We start from the raw sequence: 19,160 nt of genomic DNA, 5'->3' as shown, positions 1-19,160 counted from the left end.
TCCTGGCAGTTGCTCTTGTTTAAGCAGAATAAAAATTCTTTTTGAGACCGTCATAAATGCTCCCCCTATCTCTTAGGGGACTTTATTTGGTCTCCAACATTTCCGAAGATAGCTTTAGTCCATGGAAAGAAAGGGAGAGAAGGAAAGTTGGATCTCTATACCCAGAGACAAGTTCAGAAAAATAAGAAAGTCGGGTCAGCTAGGGTCACCTGTTATGGAAACCAGGTAGGACTTAACTAGCATGCTTGAGATGGACACGGTTGAGGAAAACAACCTTATCCCAGGTAATCTGGGCAAGATGGATCGATACAGTGAAATCTGCTCATGATATGCAGCAGGAATCAGCAGCCCGGATATTTAATTAATAAAAAATAATTTAAGACTAATGTGTAATTTTGAGTATGGCGTGAGGGCGGGATTTGGAAGGGGCTGGGTTCTGGTTGGGGTCGAGGAGTATTTTATCTCAGAACTTGTGACTGTCACGGCCCCTGATGACATGGCTTGGTGACAAGTCACTCTTACTTCCAAAGCTAACTAAGTTAACACATTTGTTGTCTGCCCACATGGCACCAAAGGAGTTGACATCCAATGTTACCTCTCTTTTGGTGACTTTCTAATGTTCTTAAAGCATTCCAACACAATTATGAAGGACACCGCAGGGCTCTGGCCCTTGTTAAAATTAGCTGACCCTCAGTGAGACTCTAGTGTGGGGTGACAGGTGGTAGGAACAGCAACCAGGTCGCGTCTGGTTTTGCTTGGGCTGGGGTTACCACAGTTGACTGACTTGATCAATTAATCCCCAGAAACTCCAAGAGGGGGTCTGAGGTGGCACATAGCTAGAAAGTCCTTCAGACTCGTTCTCCTGTCACTCAACAGAAGAAAAATGGCTCATTTCTTAAAACATTAGTGTTCCGGAAAACAAAATTTAATATTTCGTCATGGAAACAGGTATTGATTTGAAATAACATTAGCTTCAGCTGGAATATGTCAAAAGCAAAAACCAGATGGTGAGGCTAGATCGACCTCTTGCAAACTTTTGCTCTGAATTGCTCAGTGTTGATCTCTTTCTCATGCAAAGATAGTATGAAAGGGAGAGGTCACATCTTTCTCTGCCTGGAATCCTGAGGATGAGCAGGGAAGGGAATAATAGATTTCTACTTATCATTTCAAGCAAACCTAAACGGAGGGAGTTAATCTCCTTCTCTCCCTCCCTCCCTCCCTCCCTCTTTTCCTTCTTTACAGCTGCAAGTGACCTAAATTATCAAAGAATTTTATACAGGTCTAAAACAGTGAGCAGACCAGGCACCTCAGAGAGACCCCAGCCTGCCCTCTGATCTTGTAGCGAAGGACCATGAGCTCTGGAGAGTGGAGAGCAAAGCCAGATTTAGGTTTCCTGAGTCATCTTCCTCCTTCCACTCTGTCTTGATTGGAGACTACCCGGAACCTAGCCTCTTACTTTTGGAAAGATCTCTATCAACACATTCCAGAGACTGTTTTATTTTTTTCCATTGTGAAGGTTATTAAAGCCAATGAGGGGTGGGCCGGGGCCCTGGGTAACTCAGTCGGTTCAGCGTCCTACTCTTGGTTTTGGCTCAGGTCATGATGTCAGGGTCCTGAGATTGAGCCCCATGGTGGGCTCTGTGCTCAGCAGGGAGTCTGCTTGAGATTCTCTCCCTTTCTCTCCCTACTCACCCAGGTGCACTCCCTGTCTCTAAACAAATGAAATCTTAAAACAACAACAACAACAACAGAGGGCAGTTACAAAGGCCTTTCCATCACTCACCAACAAACAGCTGGCTGTAGAGCTCCAGGCGGGTGTGACCTTCCGTGGGTGCCTTGCGGATCTGCTGTGGCAGCCGATCCACCTGTAAACTGGCTTGCTTGACATTCCTCTCTGCCGTGACCCGGTGCCACTGGTCATCATTGAGAGGGGACGGCGACCTCACCACAATCTCCACGGGCCCATTTCCGACATCAAATGAAAAGGACACTTCGGTGGCAGCTGGAGGAGCAGAAAGCATGAAAGGCACATGAGTATTTTCCTCCCAGATACCAAAGAGCAGTGATTTCTAGTGGAAAGATAAGGCATGGAGAGAAAAATCATCTAAGCCCGTCATTTGCCACAAAAGTTCATGGCTAAATCATTTGAGGAAGGATAAAACATCAATCCACTCTAATCATATTTCCTCCAAGGGGAGGGATTGGGAACCAGGAATACGTTGATCTTACTTGGTCTTTAGAAGCTTGTCAAGAGGTTGCCATCATCGGCTCTTTCCTGATAAGCAAACCCAGACCTGGAGGAGTCAAGCCCATGCTGGTGTCTCACGTTTATATGGGCAGTGGGCCCAGGACCTACACCCAGGCTTGTCAGGCTTCAGAGCCCCCGGCCTGTTGATTGCACACTGGGTACCTCTTCAGCAGCTCCCAGGACAGGGACTTGCTCCTGGAGAGCTTTCTGGAGGAGCTCCATCTGCGGGGATTCTGGCTCAGCTGGTCTGGCATAGAGCACTGGTATTTTTCAAAGCTCCTTGGAAAATAAGAATATAGAGCTGGAGTTGAGAGCTACTACTTTGGGAGAGCTGATGAAACTGTTTATCATTAAAGTAGTCCCTGGGGGTTCCTGTTGAAGGCTGGGGAGCTGTGAGCGTTGGGGCTACGAAGGTGCCCTGCATCTCTTTGGGCCGCCGTGGCTACCCACAAGGAGGCTCAAGACTCCGGCAGAGCAACCATCTGCCGGACAGCAAGGCCATTCCCCATCTGGAATGTCCGATCCTTCTCATAACCTGCGCCTCCAGCACTGACCACACATCACTCTTTTTTTCAGGGATCTGCTCAAAGTCCGTAATAAATCACCTTTCAACAAGAGAAAAATGGATTAGGGTGGTTTGCTTTGGCAGCTTTGGTTGTAAGGAGCTTTCCTACTTCACAGTTTAGGTTTTAATTTCCTCAGTGACCACCTAACGCTTTATAAACACGCCTTTCGAATGTGCATTTTTCTTGCGATTGGCAGGAGGGGCAGCTTAATGCGAAAGCGGCACCCAGGTCCCCAGCTCCTCGGCTTGGTGAGTTCCTTTCCGCATTAAAGACGTGGCACCCGAGTGGATTTCCTGACTTTGCTTATAAAGAGATTCGGCCCCTTTGTCTATCCACTAAGCTTTCCGCCTAATCTCTAAGCAGTTTAATTAAATATCTGTCATTTTTCCCCCCCCGGCTAATGGAAAATTCAGCTTCTGTGGACTGGTAGCATTTTGAGATGGTGTCGCAAGCAATCAAACTTCTAATTTAAAAACCACAGTGGGCCAGAGTCTCCCAGGACCTCGACTGTTCCCCCTGCCTCTGGGTCAGGCCCCTCTGAAAGCTGCATTAACTTTACGAAGCTGCAGGGATTTTTGGACGCCGAGCTCAATTTAATCAACCTAATTGTACCAAGGAATTTTGATCCTTTATGCCATTAGAAAGAGAAGTTTAATTTTAACACCTGTGGTGAATCTACGTGTCCTCCGTAAAGCATCCCCCCTACATTAGGAGCGCCTGCCTCCAGGGGTCCCTGTGACTTAGTGGAGGCCGGTGACCTTCACCGAGGTTTCCACGGAAATGTCAGAATGCAGGTGGACGAGCCTGGGACGCGTGGACCGAACGATCATTCCCTAGGTTTCTGGCAGAGTCAGTGGGGAGAAGTAGCCACCGCGTTCGGATTGAAGCTGCTTTGTTCATGTAGCGCTACGTTTTAGCAGATGCATTTTTAAATGCAAGTTGTCAGGAGAGCAAGAGCAAGCGGGTTCCTGAGCTAAGTAGGAAAGATGGTTTCATTTTAAAGGCATCAACAACCATCAGGGAAATAGGATTTGGGGATAAATTGAGTTTAACCCCAAGGTTTGACTTGGAGGGGTAAACGCTGCTCTAATTTCCTCTCCTCCTCTGTTCCTGCTCTGATGAATTTTTTGTCCAGGTCTTTACATTGTCACCATCTGGGGAAACTCTGAGCACCAACAGTTAGCTAGGAAACGTCCATACTTTTTTCTCTGCTTGTCACACTAGCAGAGTCACACATGCTTGTCCCATGTTTTTGCTTGTCCCATGCTTGTCACACATGCTTGTCCCATGTTTTTTCCTCTGGCCCACGCTCTTCTTAACATTGACACTTCACTCTAGAGAAGGAAGAAAAGTCTCTAGGGTCCCAGTTGGGCACAGTAAGAGGCGGTCATGGTCAAAAGCATCTGAAAGCAGCTTCCTCCTGAAGGAGTCTCTCCGGCTCTGAGGTGCAAATATCCACAATCCTTGTACCTCCCACGTCCCTTCCTCTGCTTCCCGAGGAAGGCACTGCTGCAGGCCCAGCGTGACTGCCAAGCAAAAGGCTCCTTTTTCTCAGTCGCTCGGTGTCAGCTTCCCTGACTTGGCTAAGGGATGCCTTTGAGAATCCATCTCCCAGTCGAACAGTAAGTGGGTTTTAAAAGCTTCTAAAGTTCAGTTTGTGGCTGATTGCTCTTGCTCTTCTGGGTGAGAGGAGCTGACATTTTAAAAGAGATAATTACAGAGAGAGTCAGGGAGCGAATAAAAGGGAGGCCGCATAAAAGACACGAGAGCCAATGACTCGGCCCTTACTCCACGCGTGTGCCCGGTTGGAGACTGCGACGTTCCCTGCTTCTCCCAGTAAAGAAGGAGTTTCTTACACACCGAAAGTAATCTTATTTCCAGAAATGAGTGTGTGAGAATGGAATGGGATGTGTCCAGGGTGGCTCACTGGACAGAAGACTGTAGCAAACCCCGATGGTTGTCTTTGTGCGGGTGTCAAGAACTGGCAGGTGTCAGAGGTTTTCCCCTACTTACAAACTGAGAGCCTAGTCTCCCATGGTTTCATGGGTGTTGGCAGAAGACAGAAGGCCCTTGGCTCAGAGATAAAAGACGTTGTTATTCATGGTGCAGCAGGCAGCATGGGCTTGGGATCCACATTGGTTTCTCTCGTCCCCCCACTTCCATGCGGAGCAGCCCAGATGGATGCTGCATAGGCCGCGAGCTTGTATCACTGTCAAGGAACCGGAGCTTAAGAAACTCCATTCTTTGATTTTGCTGGTTGGCTGCTGGCAAACCAACATGCTTTTTGCCCTGAGGAGAGAGATTAGCTTCATCATCCTGGTCAGGAAAGAAATCTACCTCTATCTTCTGGGACTGTTTGCCATCTTCACATCCTTAGAAAGGTGTGAGCAAAGCTAGTAATGCCTCTTGCTCAGAAGACAGGCAGAAATTGGGGAGATCCATGGAGAATGTTCCTCCAATGCATGGCCAACACCCCCCCTTTTCCAGTTTTGTCCGTACTCTCATTGGATCATATGCTTCTGGTATACATGGCCCTACCCCAGACCCAGTGCACGCATCTGGATTTGTCTAAGGCAAATATGGCAACCTCCTGCTCCTTGCCAGTAACCCATGGAGGATGGGATGTAACACTCCTTTCTGGCTAACAGGATACGAGGAGAGTCTTGAGGGTTCTTTTGGGACAAACTTCTTAGCTCAGTGGAGAAGAGACCGTTAGCCCCGACATAGCCTCTGATCTTGGGTTCCTAGTGTTGCTGGAGCCATCTTGTAATCAGACAAGCTGAGGACAACTGGGAGGACAATGGGAGAAACTGCGTCTTTGGGGATGTTAATCAGCCCTTAGATTATCCCCAGAGCCACTCAAAACTTTTTGTGTGAGACATTTGCTATTTTTAATTTTTTTTTTTAAATTATAGCTGAAAGCATGCTCACTGCTACAGGGAATAGTTTGGGAATCAGGAGATGCAACTCTGGTCGTAGCTGTGCCTTTTCACCTTTGGGCTTCAGTTTACTGGTGTCTGAAATGAGGATTACAGTTACGGCTTTGCAAGACTTTCTGTGTTCAAAACGTGTCTGAAAACACTGAACTAGACAATCTTTAAGATCCCCTCACATGGCAACATTCTGTAAGCTAATTTGCAAGAGATTCTAAGAGAACTAATGCGATGAAATACAGCTAGTCTTTTTTTATTTTTTAAAGGTTTTAAAAAATTATTCATGAGAGACACAGAGAGAAAGGCAAAGAGAGAGGCAGAGACAGAAGAAGCAGGCTCCATGCCCAGAACCCGATGCTGGGACTGGATCCCAGGACCCCGGGATCACACTCTGAGTCAAAGGCAGACGCTCAACCCCTGAGCCACCCAGGCGTCCCTGAAATACAGCTCGTTTTAATGGTAATTTTAGATAGTGAATCCTCACAGGGAGAAAAGAGATTACGTGAAAAGAGAAATGCACAAGGTGTCACTCTGGCATCAGAAAAGAGGACAGATGGTGGAAATACCTTCTGAGTCAATGTGGCTTATGGCTCCGAGGACTTAAAACAACAAATGGGACAGAACCACGCACCGCTCACGGTCCGGCTCCTTGCAAATTCCAGCAGGTGGCACTATTGGCTCTCATTCGAACTCAACAAGTCACCTCCAGGCTAACTGTACTGTGGGACAAATGTAGCCACCAACCAGAATAAACAGACTTTGGGGTTCTGAGCTGTCTCGGCAGGTTAGGTGACATATAGACACTAGGTCATTCGATAAGGAACAGGTGAAGGGAAAAGACAAGGCCAGGGACACCGAGGAAGTTTGCTGAGAAGACTGGCTAACGCTCTTGCAGTTCTGATAATGATTTGGTTCTTCCATCTGAAAATGAAGCTTAAGGATTGATAGGGTTATTATGCACAAAATCTCCTTTGATGAGATCTTGTATGATGAAACCGGTAACAGGCAGACCAGATATTTTAGCCTCGTCCTACAGTGGAGAATGTTATGGGTCTATTTTCTTCTTCTTCTTCTTCTTCTTCTTCTTCTTCTTCTTCTTCCTCTTCTTCTTCTTCTTCTTCTTCTTCCTCTTCTTCTTCTTCTTCTTCTTCTTCTCCTCCTTCTCCTTCTCCTTCCTCTCCTTCCTCTCCTTCCTCTCCTTCCTCTCCTTCCTCTTCTTCCTCTTCTTCTTCTTAATGAAGGAAGGGCTAAGTGGACATCAGAAGACCAAAGAATTTATGCAACATGAGTGGGTCATGAGAAGAGGCAGGTAAATGGCAAATAAGGTCCCTGCAAGAAATCAGATAAGGAAAAGAAGGAAGAAGTAGAGAGAACTAACTGGGTGCTCCATCTGCACCCCAGATGCTCTCCGTCCCTTCTCACTTACTCAAGGACGTCAGTCCAGCAAGCCTCCCTTCTCTTCTACAACACCAATCATTTGCTCCCTGCTGGATAACTTCATATGAACATGTTGACCTGTCTCTAATCCTAGCAGCAGCTACCACCACTGCAAAACAAAAACAAAAAAACCCCAATTCATCAACCTGAGACTTTCTCACCCATTATTTGAAACTGTTCCTGCCCCAGGGCCTTAGACTTACTGTTCCCTTTACCCAAATAACTCTGGGGCTGCTCTTTTACCCTTCTACTCACACGTCATCATATTAGAAATTCTTTCCCTAACCCTTCTATGTTATATAGTGAATCCCTCTCTTGGTTGCCTTTTCTCCTTTATCCTGATTTTTTTTTTTTTTGACCTCTGTAGATGCTACAGATGCATTGTATCACCATCTGGCACAATATACATGTGCTCCTGGCCTCACTAAAGCGGAGATATTTTTCATTTTGTTCATTAAAAAATAGATCTTCAGCACTTAGAACAATGCCTGCCACGGAGTAGATACACTTTGTGACTAAGTGAATGGATGGCTAGAAATACTCCTGGCAAGGAGGCCAAACTATTGTAATATAGATACCCGGAAAAAGGAAACCCACATACTTTCCTAAGGCAAACCGTAATGTAGAAGACAGACATTCATGCAGAATGCCTTCTTATATTCCACAAGCATCTGCCCTCAGAGCATAAAGTAAGACTGTGTACCTTCTCGGTCTGGGATCAAGAGACATGCTAAAGGTTGTTTCCAAATATATGACATTTGAGGATCAAAGGCTTGTCCAGGATAAACTTAGCGTGCAGTCAGGAGCATATTCCAAGGTTCCTATCACAGAGCTCCTCCTTCAGTAAGTTGCAATAGGACCTTTGTTAACGCCAGGTGACCCTGACGGAAGTGGTCCTGGAGTTCTACTTCGACAACCACCAGGGTCACCAAGTGCCATCCTAGCAGTCAGGTCCTAAGAATCAAAGTTTATTTCCTTGCCACTGAAAGAAAGGTTTTCAAAAGTATATAGTGAAGAGTACAACTTTGCTGAAAGAGAGGTCCAGAACCTACCTGCCCCCTGGGGAAGCAGTATCCAAACCCTTGAAAAGAGGTGCCTGTCTTTGTCAGCCCGAGAGTCATGCCGAATAGTGTAAGAGTGTGACTTAGCATGGGGGCTGACCACACCAGGCTGACAGTGTGGTGGAGGTTTGGTTTACATGGTTCAACCCCTGGAGGGGCTGGAGACCAAGGCCAGGCATGTGGGCAGTCAACCATTCCTACGTACTGGAGCCTAAATAAAGATTCTGAACACTGAGGCTCTGGGAAGCTCCTGGCGGGAGTACCCACGTGTTCTGTCACAGTCTTCCAGGGCAGTAACGTGTCCACGAGTCTGCAGGAGAGCACACCTGGGAGCTCGGCATCTGGTGCTTCTCATGGTTCCTGCCCCGTGTGCTCCTTCTCTCACCTGATTCTAGGCTGTTCTCTTTCCCTGTAATAACTGGAACCCCAACCACAGCATCCTTCAGGAAGTTCTGGTCTTCTAGAAGCTGTTGGATTGAGGGTGGTTTTGAGGACTCCCTGAACATGCAGGGGGAGCCAAAGGGGTGTGCAGGCCCTCACGGGCTGTGGTCCTTCTAAGCTTGCAGTCGGAGTCTCTGTGAGAACCAAACGACCATATTTCTCACTTCAGTTTAGAAATATGTGACTGAGACCAATAATGTTAAGGCTGGAGGACTTCTGGGAATGGATTCTAACTTCCACGCTTGCCTTCACAGCCTGGAAAGGGAATGGAGTCTGGGAGATGCTGACGTCCAGTTATAGCAGAGCACAGAGTGTTGGTTTTTCTAAGTACACAGTACTGCCTTTCATATTGTGCAGGAAATTTAAAAAAAATAACCTATTTTTTTCTTTGTAATAGTGAGAGCTTGTGGATAGAGAAAATTTTAGAGCCAAATATGCATATTCACACTCTAAAACTCGGTGTTAAGCACATCTGAAAATGAACACTGAGAAGGAAAGTTTATTTGAAGTCTTTTGGAAATTCTTCAAGGAAATGCCTGGAGCTTAAGAATCAATGTTATGAACTCATTTTAGAACCTCTGGTATCCTGATAACCTCTTGAGTATGAGAAATACTTCTCTTTATGTATCTTGGCCTTTAAGCTTTTTATTATGGTTAAAAAATAACTTCACAAACAAAGACATCCACAGAGGAAAGGAAGCAAAAGGGAGTTACCATTGGCCATGCAAAAACAGAGAGCTGTCTTTAAGATGCAAAGCCTTTCTAATTTTAGTTTTCTCCATGCATTAAACTGCCTTCTGAGAATAACTTCTTGAATATTAATGGACCTATATGATTGAAAAAGGAAAAAGACAAAAACCTTTTCAAAATGACATGTGGTGTGAAACAGGACCTGTCCTTAGGAAGGGACATGTAGACAGGTTTTAAATACTCTCATGTTTGGAACCAGTGGAGACTTGTGTGCTGGGCAGAGAGTGCCCAGTTTGGAAGAATAGATGAAAGTCCCAGATGGTGACTGTGGGGACAGGATCTTTGGGATAAAAGCAAATGTAGAAGCTGTTTTGGAGAAACTGTGAAATTGGATGCCTATGGAGTCTCCAGAGATGGAGAGGAATGTGGATCGAGAAGAGGATGGACGTCAAAGAAGCTTTTCTCTTGACCACAGCCAGATGGTGTGGCAAAATGAGAAACACTCATTGAAGAAAGTGCGTGGGCTTCGGTGGAGGACCAGGGGTTATTTATGGGGTTGCTTTTGGGTGATGTCAGAGAGAGCAGGGTCGTTGAGATGCACAGTTTTGGAGAGCTCAAGGAGAATGGACTGTGGGATGTGAGGTCAAAGGAGGAAATACAACCTAGAATCAGAAAAAAGCTGACAGGTATAAACTTGGACCGTGCTGGAGCTTATAGGGAGACAAGAGACCAGTCAGTTATGAACTGTGGTTTCTAAATGGCTGAGTGCTGGATGGATCTGCTAACATGGACACTGATAATGAGGAACAGCCACAGACGTGACCCCAAGAGGAGAGGACGACGCAGTGGAAGAGGTCTGCTGGGGAGATCTGGGAATATGTCTCCCAGCAGCAGGCAGACAAGGGGATGTCTGTTTTCTGGTTGCCACTGACTGAACTGCAGCCCAGCCTGTAGGTCCCGTCGTAGGCACTGTTTGTACCTCTCTGTTTTGTAGCAAATTGTTCCTTATCCAGCATACCCTTTCATGGTGTGCACGACTTCAGACAAAATCTCTCTAATAAAAAAAAAAAAAGGAGGTCCAAATGAAGATTCTACATTCTACATGTTGTGGACATGGAATATTAAAAGAGGTTGATACTGTTTTCTATGAGAATACCAGACTCACCTCAACTACAGTGTATTTGCAATACTGGGCAAAGAGTGGAGAAAATGAGAAACCATGCCACAGGGTAACAGAGACTTTAAATGGGAACGCAGAGAGGTAGGAAAGAATAGGAGAACCACCTGTCTAGATAACAAGCTTTCTTAAAGTGTGAAAAACTTTGATAAAAGTTCCTTGGAATCTCTGGAAGAGACGCACAGCTGACCTAAATTATCTTGTTTGTTTTCTCTAGCTCTGATTATTTAAATTTGTTCAATATCCTCTATGTAGTAGGAATATTATAAATGAGGAATCTTAGGGTTGAATATTAAAAATATAGGATCTCAGGACCCCACAGTTAAAACGTCTCAGGATAAATGTTCCATCAATATTGTAGATGGGTTAATACACTCTGAAGTCAGATATTTCTACCTCTGAAAAATGACAAGAAGTCACTTCATGGTGTCCCTTATGACTGTGCCACCAAATTTCTGCTTGAACCAAGCATTGCTATGAAAATGGATAATGTTACATAATAACAGTGATTGATCATATGGCACACTTCCTTTTCCCTTATATCTGATTATAATAGCTGAAAACGCAACTTTTCTGATTATACTGCATAAATAAATATTTTCTCTCCCTAAAGATTGCACATAGAAAATCCGTGAGAACCCTTCTTTGTAGGGCCAGTTTGTAGAAAGTTCAAACAACTATGTTTACTTTTTTCCAGGATTTGCTGAACTCATGGAACATGGCTTCTCTCTAGAATAGCTACATTGAGAGAACAGGTGCAGGTAAGTTTGAGCTGCTGCCCACCTTCACCTAGACTGGTTTCGCGTATCCTCCGTAAGTTGAACAAAGTGTTAGAAGGTGTGTAGAGCAACCTTGGGAGCAGGGATGCCTGGGTGGCACAGTGGTTGAGCATCTGCCTTTGGCTCAGGGCATGATCCCGGTCCAGGGATCGAGTCCCGTGTCAGGCTCCCTGCATGGAGCCTGCTTCTCCCTCTGCCTATGTCTCTGCCCCTCTCTCTGTGTCTCTCATAAATAAGTAAATATATCTTAAAAAAAAGTTAAGCCCAACAATGAAGCATCATTGGTTAAAGAAGCACTTGGCAACGGAGACACTGTGTTCCCCAATCTTTTTATAATCCATGCTTCCATTTATTGACATAATAATTTAATTATCATCTCCAGATGCTGACATGCCCAGATCCAGGAGGCTGATGGAGAATAAAACGAATTCCTGAAGGTCTCAGATAAACACCCTACCAGCTGACAATGATTTCTTTTTAAGATTTATTTATTTACTTTAGAAAGAGCAAGAAAGAGAGAGAGAGAGAGAGAGAGAGAGAGGAGAGAGAGAGAGGGGGGGAACACACACATGTGAGTGAGTGGGGGAGGGAGAGATGGAAAGGGAGAGAAAGAACACTCGCATGCGTGAGTGGGAGGGGGGCCGAGGGAGAGGGAGAGAGAGTCTTAAGGAGATTCTCCACTGAGCATGAAGCCCAAGGACTCAGGATGCGAGTTCATGACCCATGAGATCATGACCTGAGCTGAAGCCAAGAGTCGGATGCTTAACCGACTGTCACCCAGGCACCCTCCCATGACAATTTTTTGTGCATTACGTTCTGTAGACTGTATAACAAAAACAACAGCTTTTTTGTTTTGTTCTGTTAACATTAAATAATGGCTTTCCAAACTACACATGCTCTCTTAGAGATTCTGACACAGTCTCTGTCCTCAGTTGAAAAAAGAAATCACTTTTGTGGAGTTTAAAAAGGGACAAAACTGACATGAAAATCTGCTTCTCAAGTATCATTACATGAAACAAGTGGGTTATAAACAGTATGCACCATATGATCTTATTTTTGTAAAAAAATCATATGTGAGCACATAGAGAAATGTTTAGAGATGTGCGCACTAAAAGAGTATTGTTAAGTATACAAGAATATGAGATAATAGCTGTTTTTTTTTTTTTTTTTTGGATTCATTCTTTCTGCTTCTCTGGATTTTGAAAATCATTCCACAATAAACCAGTAATATTTGTATAATTTTTAAAAGCCACAATCTGATAATTTTCACTTCTTTAACAAAGGTGGGTGACATTTTAAGCAACTCTATTCTATAATTTTAATGAGTGTTTAATCAGAGACGTTAATCAAAATGCAAAGGATGGGATTTCATTTAAATACAGAAAATTAGAGGGAATTTAAAAGTGGACTGAAATATTCCCTTTAGTTTTTTACTGTCTTTAAGATACCTGAGAAGATTAAAAAAAAAAAAAAAACAAACAAAAAGAGGGAGAGAAATAGTGGTCAAACTTTACCATAAAATAATTTTGAACATGGTGTGAATTTTTTTCCTATTAAAAATGGCTAAAAATAAGGGCATGCTATTTTTCAAAGTAAAATCCTCATAGGTCTGAAGTGCCAGCATGTTCTGATGTTTAAACTAATGTATACAGGAATCAGAATGCAAGATGAGCATAATTCAGTGTTATAATTACACTTGACAGATATACACTGTTTCTATTATTCACTGGCTCTGGTTGCACTTACCCAGAAAGACCCTGTAGAATACTAAATATCAACCACTCTTCAGGAGAAGTCATTTGGCATTCTCATCAGTTCTCATCACAGGAATCAAATTCAGAGATGCAGAAAACCAAATTTGATCATTTTAACACTATCTGCAAAGGCAAGTAAAATGAGTAATTTCCCAAGAGGCCTTGGGTCCAGTTAGTTTTCTTTGTCAAACTCTTTAACACAGATATGTGGGTGGGTCATTACTCTAATGAAAAATATCTTTTAACTGGTCCCTGGGCTTTCGCTATATTCTTTTCAATTCCTCAAATGCTCCATGATCATCCTCCTCTACTTGCTTTTGCCTGTGCTATTTACACTCTGAAAAAAAAAAAAAAAGCCTTTATCTCATTTATTTGCCTGTCATCCTCCAAGGCAGATCAAACGCCGCATCTTCTGGAACCTACCTCGATGTCTGTAGGCAAGGTTAAAGCTTACTCCTTTTCATTGTCACGGTATCCATGGCAGAGGCTGCCAACTTTTCACAAAAAGTTTATTTCTTTCCTTTCCATAGTCACCCCTGAGAAGCTGCCCACATCCAAGAGCTGCACTTGACAGTTCCCAGAAATCTAGGTGAGCATGTGATGTGTTACCACCAACGGGATGAGAGCAGGAACCTGTGTCACCTCTGGCCTGATGTGGGTATGAAGACAGACAGGGCTTCTCCACCCTCCCTTTGTCTGCCAGATGGACTTAGAAAAGCCAAGGCTCCAGGAGATGGAGCCACTACACAGAAGGAGTCTTGAGCTGAAATCATGGTGCAGAAGAACCTCATGGAGCAGGGCCTGCACGTGAGACCACCATACAGACGCTTAAACCTGGGGTTTTAGTCATCAGAGCAGCGTGGCCTGTTCCTAAATATGAACATTTCTTCTTCCTAAATCTCTTACTTGTGAGGTCAAAAAATCAACCAAAGGGTCTTCTCCATCAGACCACTGGAATTTTGAAGGGATGAATTATACCGCAACAGTCTTATCGTTTCAGCACTCATCTCTCCATCAGAACGTTGTAACGTTTCAAAAAAAATATGGGTTGTAATATTAGATTTGAATGAATTAGTGGAATTCAGTAACTGATAGAAGTACTATATTTTAGAGCAAAGAGAAGGTCTAGGAGCCACATGGGAGCCGAGGCTGACTCACATATGTGCCTGTCAGTGTCTGGGCCGTCTCCTTTGCTAACCCCACCAAACTGAGTTGCAGGGAAAACAGAGACAGAATTGTGCTTTGCCTATCAGAAAGGCAAACAAACACTTGCCCCCTGGAGAGGTTTGTCAAGGACGAGCTCGGCACTGAGAAATATGGGGAGACATTTCCCTTGTCCTTCAACATTTCTGTTCTACCTTGAATGGACCCCAAGACCCATAACCCAGACCCCCAGCTGACACACGCAGGTTTATTTTTTCAGCCACACTTAGAAAACAAACAAACCACAGAAGTCTTTATGGTTAGCCTTGGAATATGAGTGCCACATTTACAATGCTCAATCTATAAAAATGTGTATTCGAAGGTTCTGAAGAGCTGGCTCAGAAACTCCTATAACACAATCCTTTGTAAACTGGGAATTACCTAAAACTAAAACAGGGAAAAAACAGTAAAACATAAATATTATAGAGATAGAAACAAATCTGCTTTTCCTGGCGTGTTTAAGAAGAATATATTTCAGCGATGACCGTTGTCGTATAAGAGATTTCACGGAAGCCCTTGTGTTTCTTTGTCTCCTCAAAGTTCCTATCTTGAGCGCTATTAAAAGTTATCTTATAATTTGAGCAAAATGTATCTTTAAAAAGATAACCCTCTGAAACCTTCATTTGTGAAAAAGCTGCTTTTGTACGGTTTTTCCAGTTGACATCCAGTTGGCCAGCTTTCTGTCACCTGGTTTTAATTTAGGTGTTTGTCTGATGACTTGCAAAACCCTAGCGCTGTTATGCTCACAGTTGTCTTTGGCCCTTTGAGATATGTCTGCTTCTGGGCTATTTCAAGTAATCTTCCCCAGTCACTTACTATATTTAAATGAAGCTCTGCTCCCTGATTTATTGTATCTTCTTCTTTTTTTTAAACCAGCTTTGAATTAATTGGTCCCAAGTGTCATCCTTAGTTGAATCAATTCACCAGCATTACTAACATGCACTAACTGACAATGGCACCAACTTTTTCTCCTTGAGACACTTGTTTCTGTGAAAATGTAGAGCCTGTATAGACGCTGTGCGCTTCTATAATGGCAGAGGTAAGGTCTCTAATCTTATGATAACTCCACATGGGTATTTCTACTTTTCTCACTAATTTCCATATTAATTACTGAGTACACTCTTCCTCCCACCTCTGCCTCACACCAGAATGCAGGAAGTCAAGTCTCTTCAACCTCTTCTCCTCTTAGAATGTCCATTGACTTCTGGCTGGCCGGTAGCTGATCTTTTCAATACTTTAACATGCCGTCTTTTTGAAAGGAAAGGTTTTGGACACAAATGTCCTACCACACACAGTCAATAGTACCGAAAACATTAGCAGTAGAGAAAGTGAGATAGGGGAAGAAAAATTCTATCAGAGAAAATATCTCTATGAAACTGTGGCATTCTTCTACAGTAATGAGGCACACCATCTATTCAGACAAAGACTATATAAAGATGCTCCTTTAGTGAGGATGTCTATGTCATTCTCCAATAATACATGGAATTGTCTTAGGGAAATTTCCATATTTTTAGAAAAATGAAAGGCCTCTGTGATTTGTATGCTTTGCATTTTAAATCAAGATGTGGTAAAAAATTATTTGTGTGGATAGGATTTCAACAGGGCAGAGTCAACAGGCAAAGACACAGTGGGTCATAAGAAAGTTTGGGTGGTGACCAGAGAATGTCAGTAGATTGGGGAGCGGGGGCTAAAGTGAAGCACGTGGTACTGATGGGGAGGGCCAAAGTTTGTATGTAAAGAGGACTTAACGACTAGGTTAAAGCCTGGAATCATTGGCCAAGCTTAAGTACTTAAACTTTGCATTATAATGGATCGAGGAGCCATCATGGTCTGTAAGAAAAAGAATGACAGCGCAGGTCTGTAGAAATCTGTCCCTATTCGGGAGGGCAGATATTCGGAGAGAGGGAAGAAAGTGAGGGAGAAAAATTATAAGGCTGTTTGAATCAAGAATTCAAGGCATTTCAGCTAATGGAGCCATCGTGGGGGATAAAGAGAGAAGTTTGAGAAGACTTCATTATTTTTGCATTTTTGTTGCATTCATCTTTTTGCAACTAGTTGGAATCGATGCTTTCTGTGTGACTGTTCTGGCGTGATGACATATCATCAGGAATGTCAGAATAACATTTCTCTATATTAAAAATGGAGTGTTCTATCAAGATAAACAGTCTATATAGTGTGGGGACATCAGTGAAACATTAAAAATGACTTTGATCTTTCTAACGTGGATCATGAAGAAAGTGGTGATGACATTAATTACGATGGGGGGCACAGGAGAGGGCTTTTGGGTGAAGATGATGGATTTCCATTTTGACATATTGAGCTTGAGGTATCTACGGGTGATTCTGATGGGTCCTTAATTAGAATTTACAAGTAGGGATTCATGATTTTAGGCAATCTCCTAATTATCTCTCAGTTGAAGTATGTGTGCAGACTGGAATTTATTTGAAGCAGATACCATTCGTTCTGATATAGCCTTCCTCCTCCCATCATCTTTAGGAGAACTGAGAACCATGGCATGGAAAGTTAAGATGGTGCTTCCTTATGAGTTCACTTAGTTCATCATATGGCAAGCCACATATGATGCGGATGGCCTCTGGCAGCTTTATGAAATCATTGGCGCTGGAAGAGACCTTAAAGATGTCCCAGCTTGCCCCTCTTATTTTATAAGTGAATGTAATGAAATCTGGGGAGGGAAAGCAACTGCTCAGCCTAGAATCCTGCTCTTTATTTCTCATGTTGAAAATCATTTTATTAATTTTTTTTGTCATTCAGTTATTCCAGATTTTCTCACAGCAGGGTTTTTTTCCATTTTTCCATTACAGTATAATTTATGGACAGTAAAATGTGCAAATCGTAAGTGTTCAGTTGAGTAAATGTTTACATATGTGATCACTCCTTGGATCAAGATATAGAACATTTCCACCTGCAGAAGGTTCCTTTGTGCCTTCTAGTCAATATTTCCAATCCCCAGAGATAGCCACTATTCTGACTTCTATCTCTGTGGACTACTTTGGTCTACTTTTGAATGGCATGTAAAAGAAATCAGTATATGCTGTTATAGACATACAGTAAGATCTGTGAGGGAATCCTGTCTCTTAACATTTACTTACCTTTTATTGTCCTAAAATGCTTTTGGTTATGTAAACAGGCTGGGAGCTAAAAAGGAGATTCTGAGGGCACACGAGGTTGTAGTGAGGTCTTGAGGAGCCTGTGTTCTGGACTCCACCCGATTTTCAGAGCAGAAGTTGAATCCTAGCGGAGGGACAAGCTATCTCTTTGGGTGTGGCTAGAAGTATCCTGTCTTTGGGAACACTGAGTCAAGGGGGCTAGGGGCAAAGGAACTGCCACCAGAAAGGTGGTTTTAACTTCAAAAGAAGAATCCCTGCCTGTACCAGGAAGTGCAAGTGGAATGAGCCCACCACCTCCTCTACGATCATGAGGGAGAAGAGGAAATGCTGAGCGACAGAGGTCAATTAGTACTCATAAGGGCCACTGTGTGACGGGGCCAGTCAGGAGAGCTGGGTGGCCTTCTAAAGATGCCCCTGGAGTGCGATGGAAGACAGGCAGGATCACAAGCTCTGTAGAGAGAGGTGTGACTCCATCTGACTGTCTTACTAGCAATTGCCAGCTCTTCCTGAAAATGTCCAAGTCAGGAGACATAGCTGGATGGGTAACATCCAAAGTAATAGGTAATTTTTCGTGTCGGGAAGACATCCTACTTTAAAGTATACCCTTATGGCTCTAGGGTACCTGTGTCATGGATTCAAATGACTGTCCCTTCAGGGAGATGGGCAAAGAAATCTGAGAAATCTAATCTGACTTTGTTATTTACTAACTAACTAACTAACTATATATTATATATTATATATATATCAAAGAAATATGTATATTTCAAAATTGTTGATTTATTAGAGAGTGTGTGAAAGCACATGGGGGGAGGTGCAGAGAGAGAGGGAGAAGCAGGCTCCCCACTGAGCAGGGAGCCTGAAGACATGGAGCTTGATCCTAGGACGCTGAGATCATGACCTGACCTGAAGGCAGACACTTAACTGACTGAGCCACCCAGGTGCCCCTATTTGTTTATCTTTTTTTTTTTTTTTTTATGATAGTCACAGAGAGAGAGAGAGAGAGAGAGGCAGAGAGACAGGCAGAGGGAGAAGCAGGCTCCATGCACCAGGAGCCTGACGTGGGATTTGACCCCGGGTCTCCAGGATCGCGCCCTGGGCCAAAGGCAGGCGCCAAACTGCTGCGCCACCCAGGGATCCCTTGTTTATCTTTTATTTACTTTATTTTTTATTTTTTTATTTGCTTTTTAAAAAAGATTTTATTTATTCATGAGAGACACAGAGAGAGAGAGAGAGAGAGAGGCAGAGACACAGGCAGAGACAGAAGCAGGCTCCATGCAGGGAGCCCGACGTGGGACTCGATCCCGGGTCTTCAGGGTCAGGCCCTGGGCTGAAGGCAGGCGCTAAACTGCTGAGCCACCCGGGCTGCCCTGTTTATCTTTTAACACTTAAAACATAAACAGCTAAATACATTACATAACTTTAATACAGCACAAATTTTATCATTAAATTACATCTCTGAATTTTGTTTTGGCCTATAATAGTAATTGAAAAACTACACCTAGAAGCTAGAGAAATATTTTTGAATTAAAAAAAAAATCACACTAATGTTGCTCTTCAGGTTTTCAATTTTTTGATGTATCTTTTTCCTTATGTATTTTAATTACCGAGTCAGAATCATTTTTTAGATCCCAAACCTTTAATACAAACTGGGTTCACAGCTAGACTTGCGAAGTAGTAGAATCACTAAAATTCCTCTTAAATCTATGTTGCTAACCTAGGTTGGCTTAGATAATTAAAAGAAAA

General features: G+C 43.4%; 1 protein-coding gene across 6 annotated transcripts in view; it reads right to left on the bottom strand.

Annotated features, from left to right (window-relative positions):
- CNTNAP2 (contactin associated protein 2) overlaps positions 1-19,160 on the bottom strand; it is a 1,978,697-nt gene that overhangs the window by 229,936 nt on the left and 1,729,601 nt on the right. For all 6 annotated transcript variants that reach the window (XM_077850275.1, XM_077850276.1, XM_077850277.1 and 3 more), the window contains one exon: positions 1,784-2,002. In XM_077850275.1, coding sequence (XP_077706401.1) covers positions 1,784-2,002 — 219 coding nt within the window. The remainder of the gene's footprint in view (positions 1-1,783; positions 2,003-19,160) is intronic.

This window comes from Canis aureus, chromosome 15, assembly GCF_053574225.1.
Source record: "Canis aureus isolate CA01 chromosome 15, VMU_Caureus_v.1.0, whole genome shotgun sequence".
Classification (NCBI taxonomy): domain Eukaryota; kingdom Metazoa; phylum Chordata; class Mammalia; order Carnivora; family Canidae; genus Canis; species Canis aureus.
The sequence above is the reverse complement of the archived record's forward strand: the minus strand, read 5'-3'. Positions and strand labels throughout refer to the sequence as shown.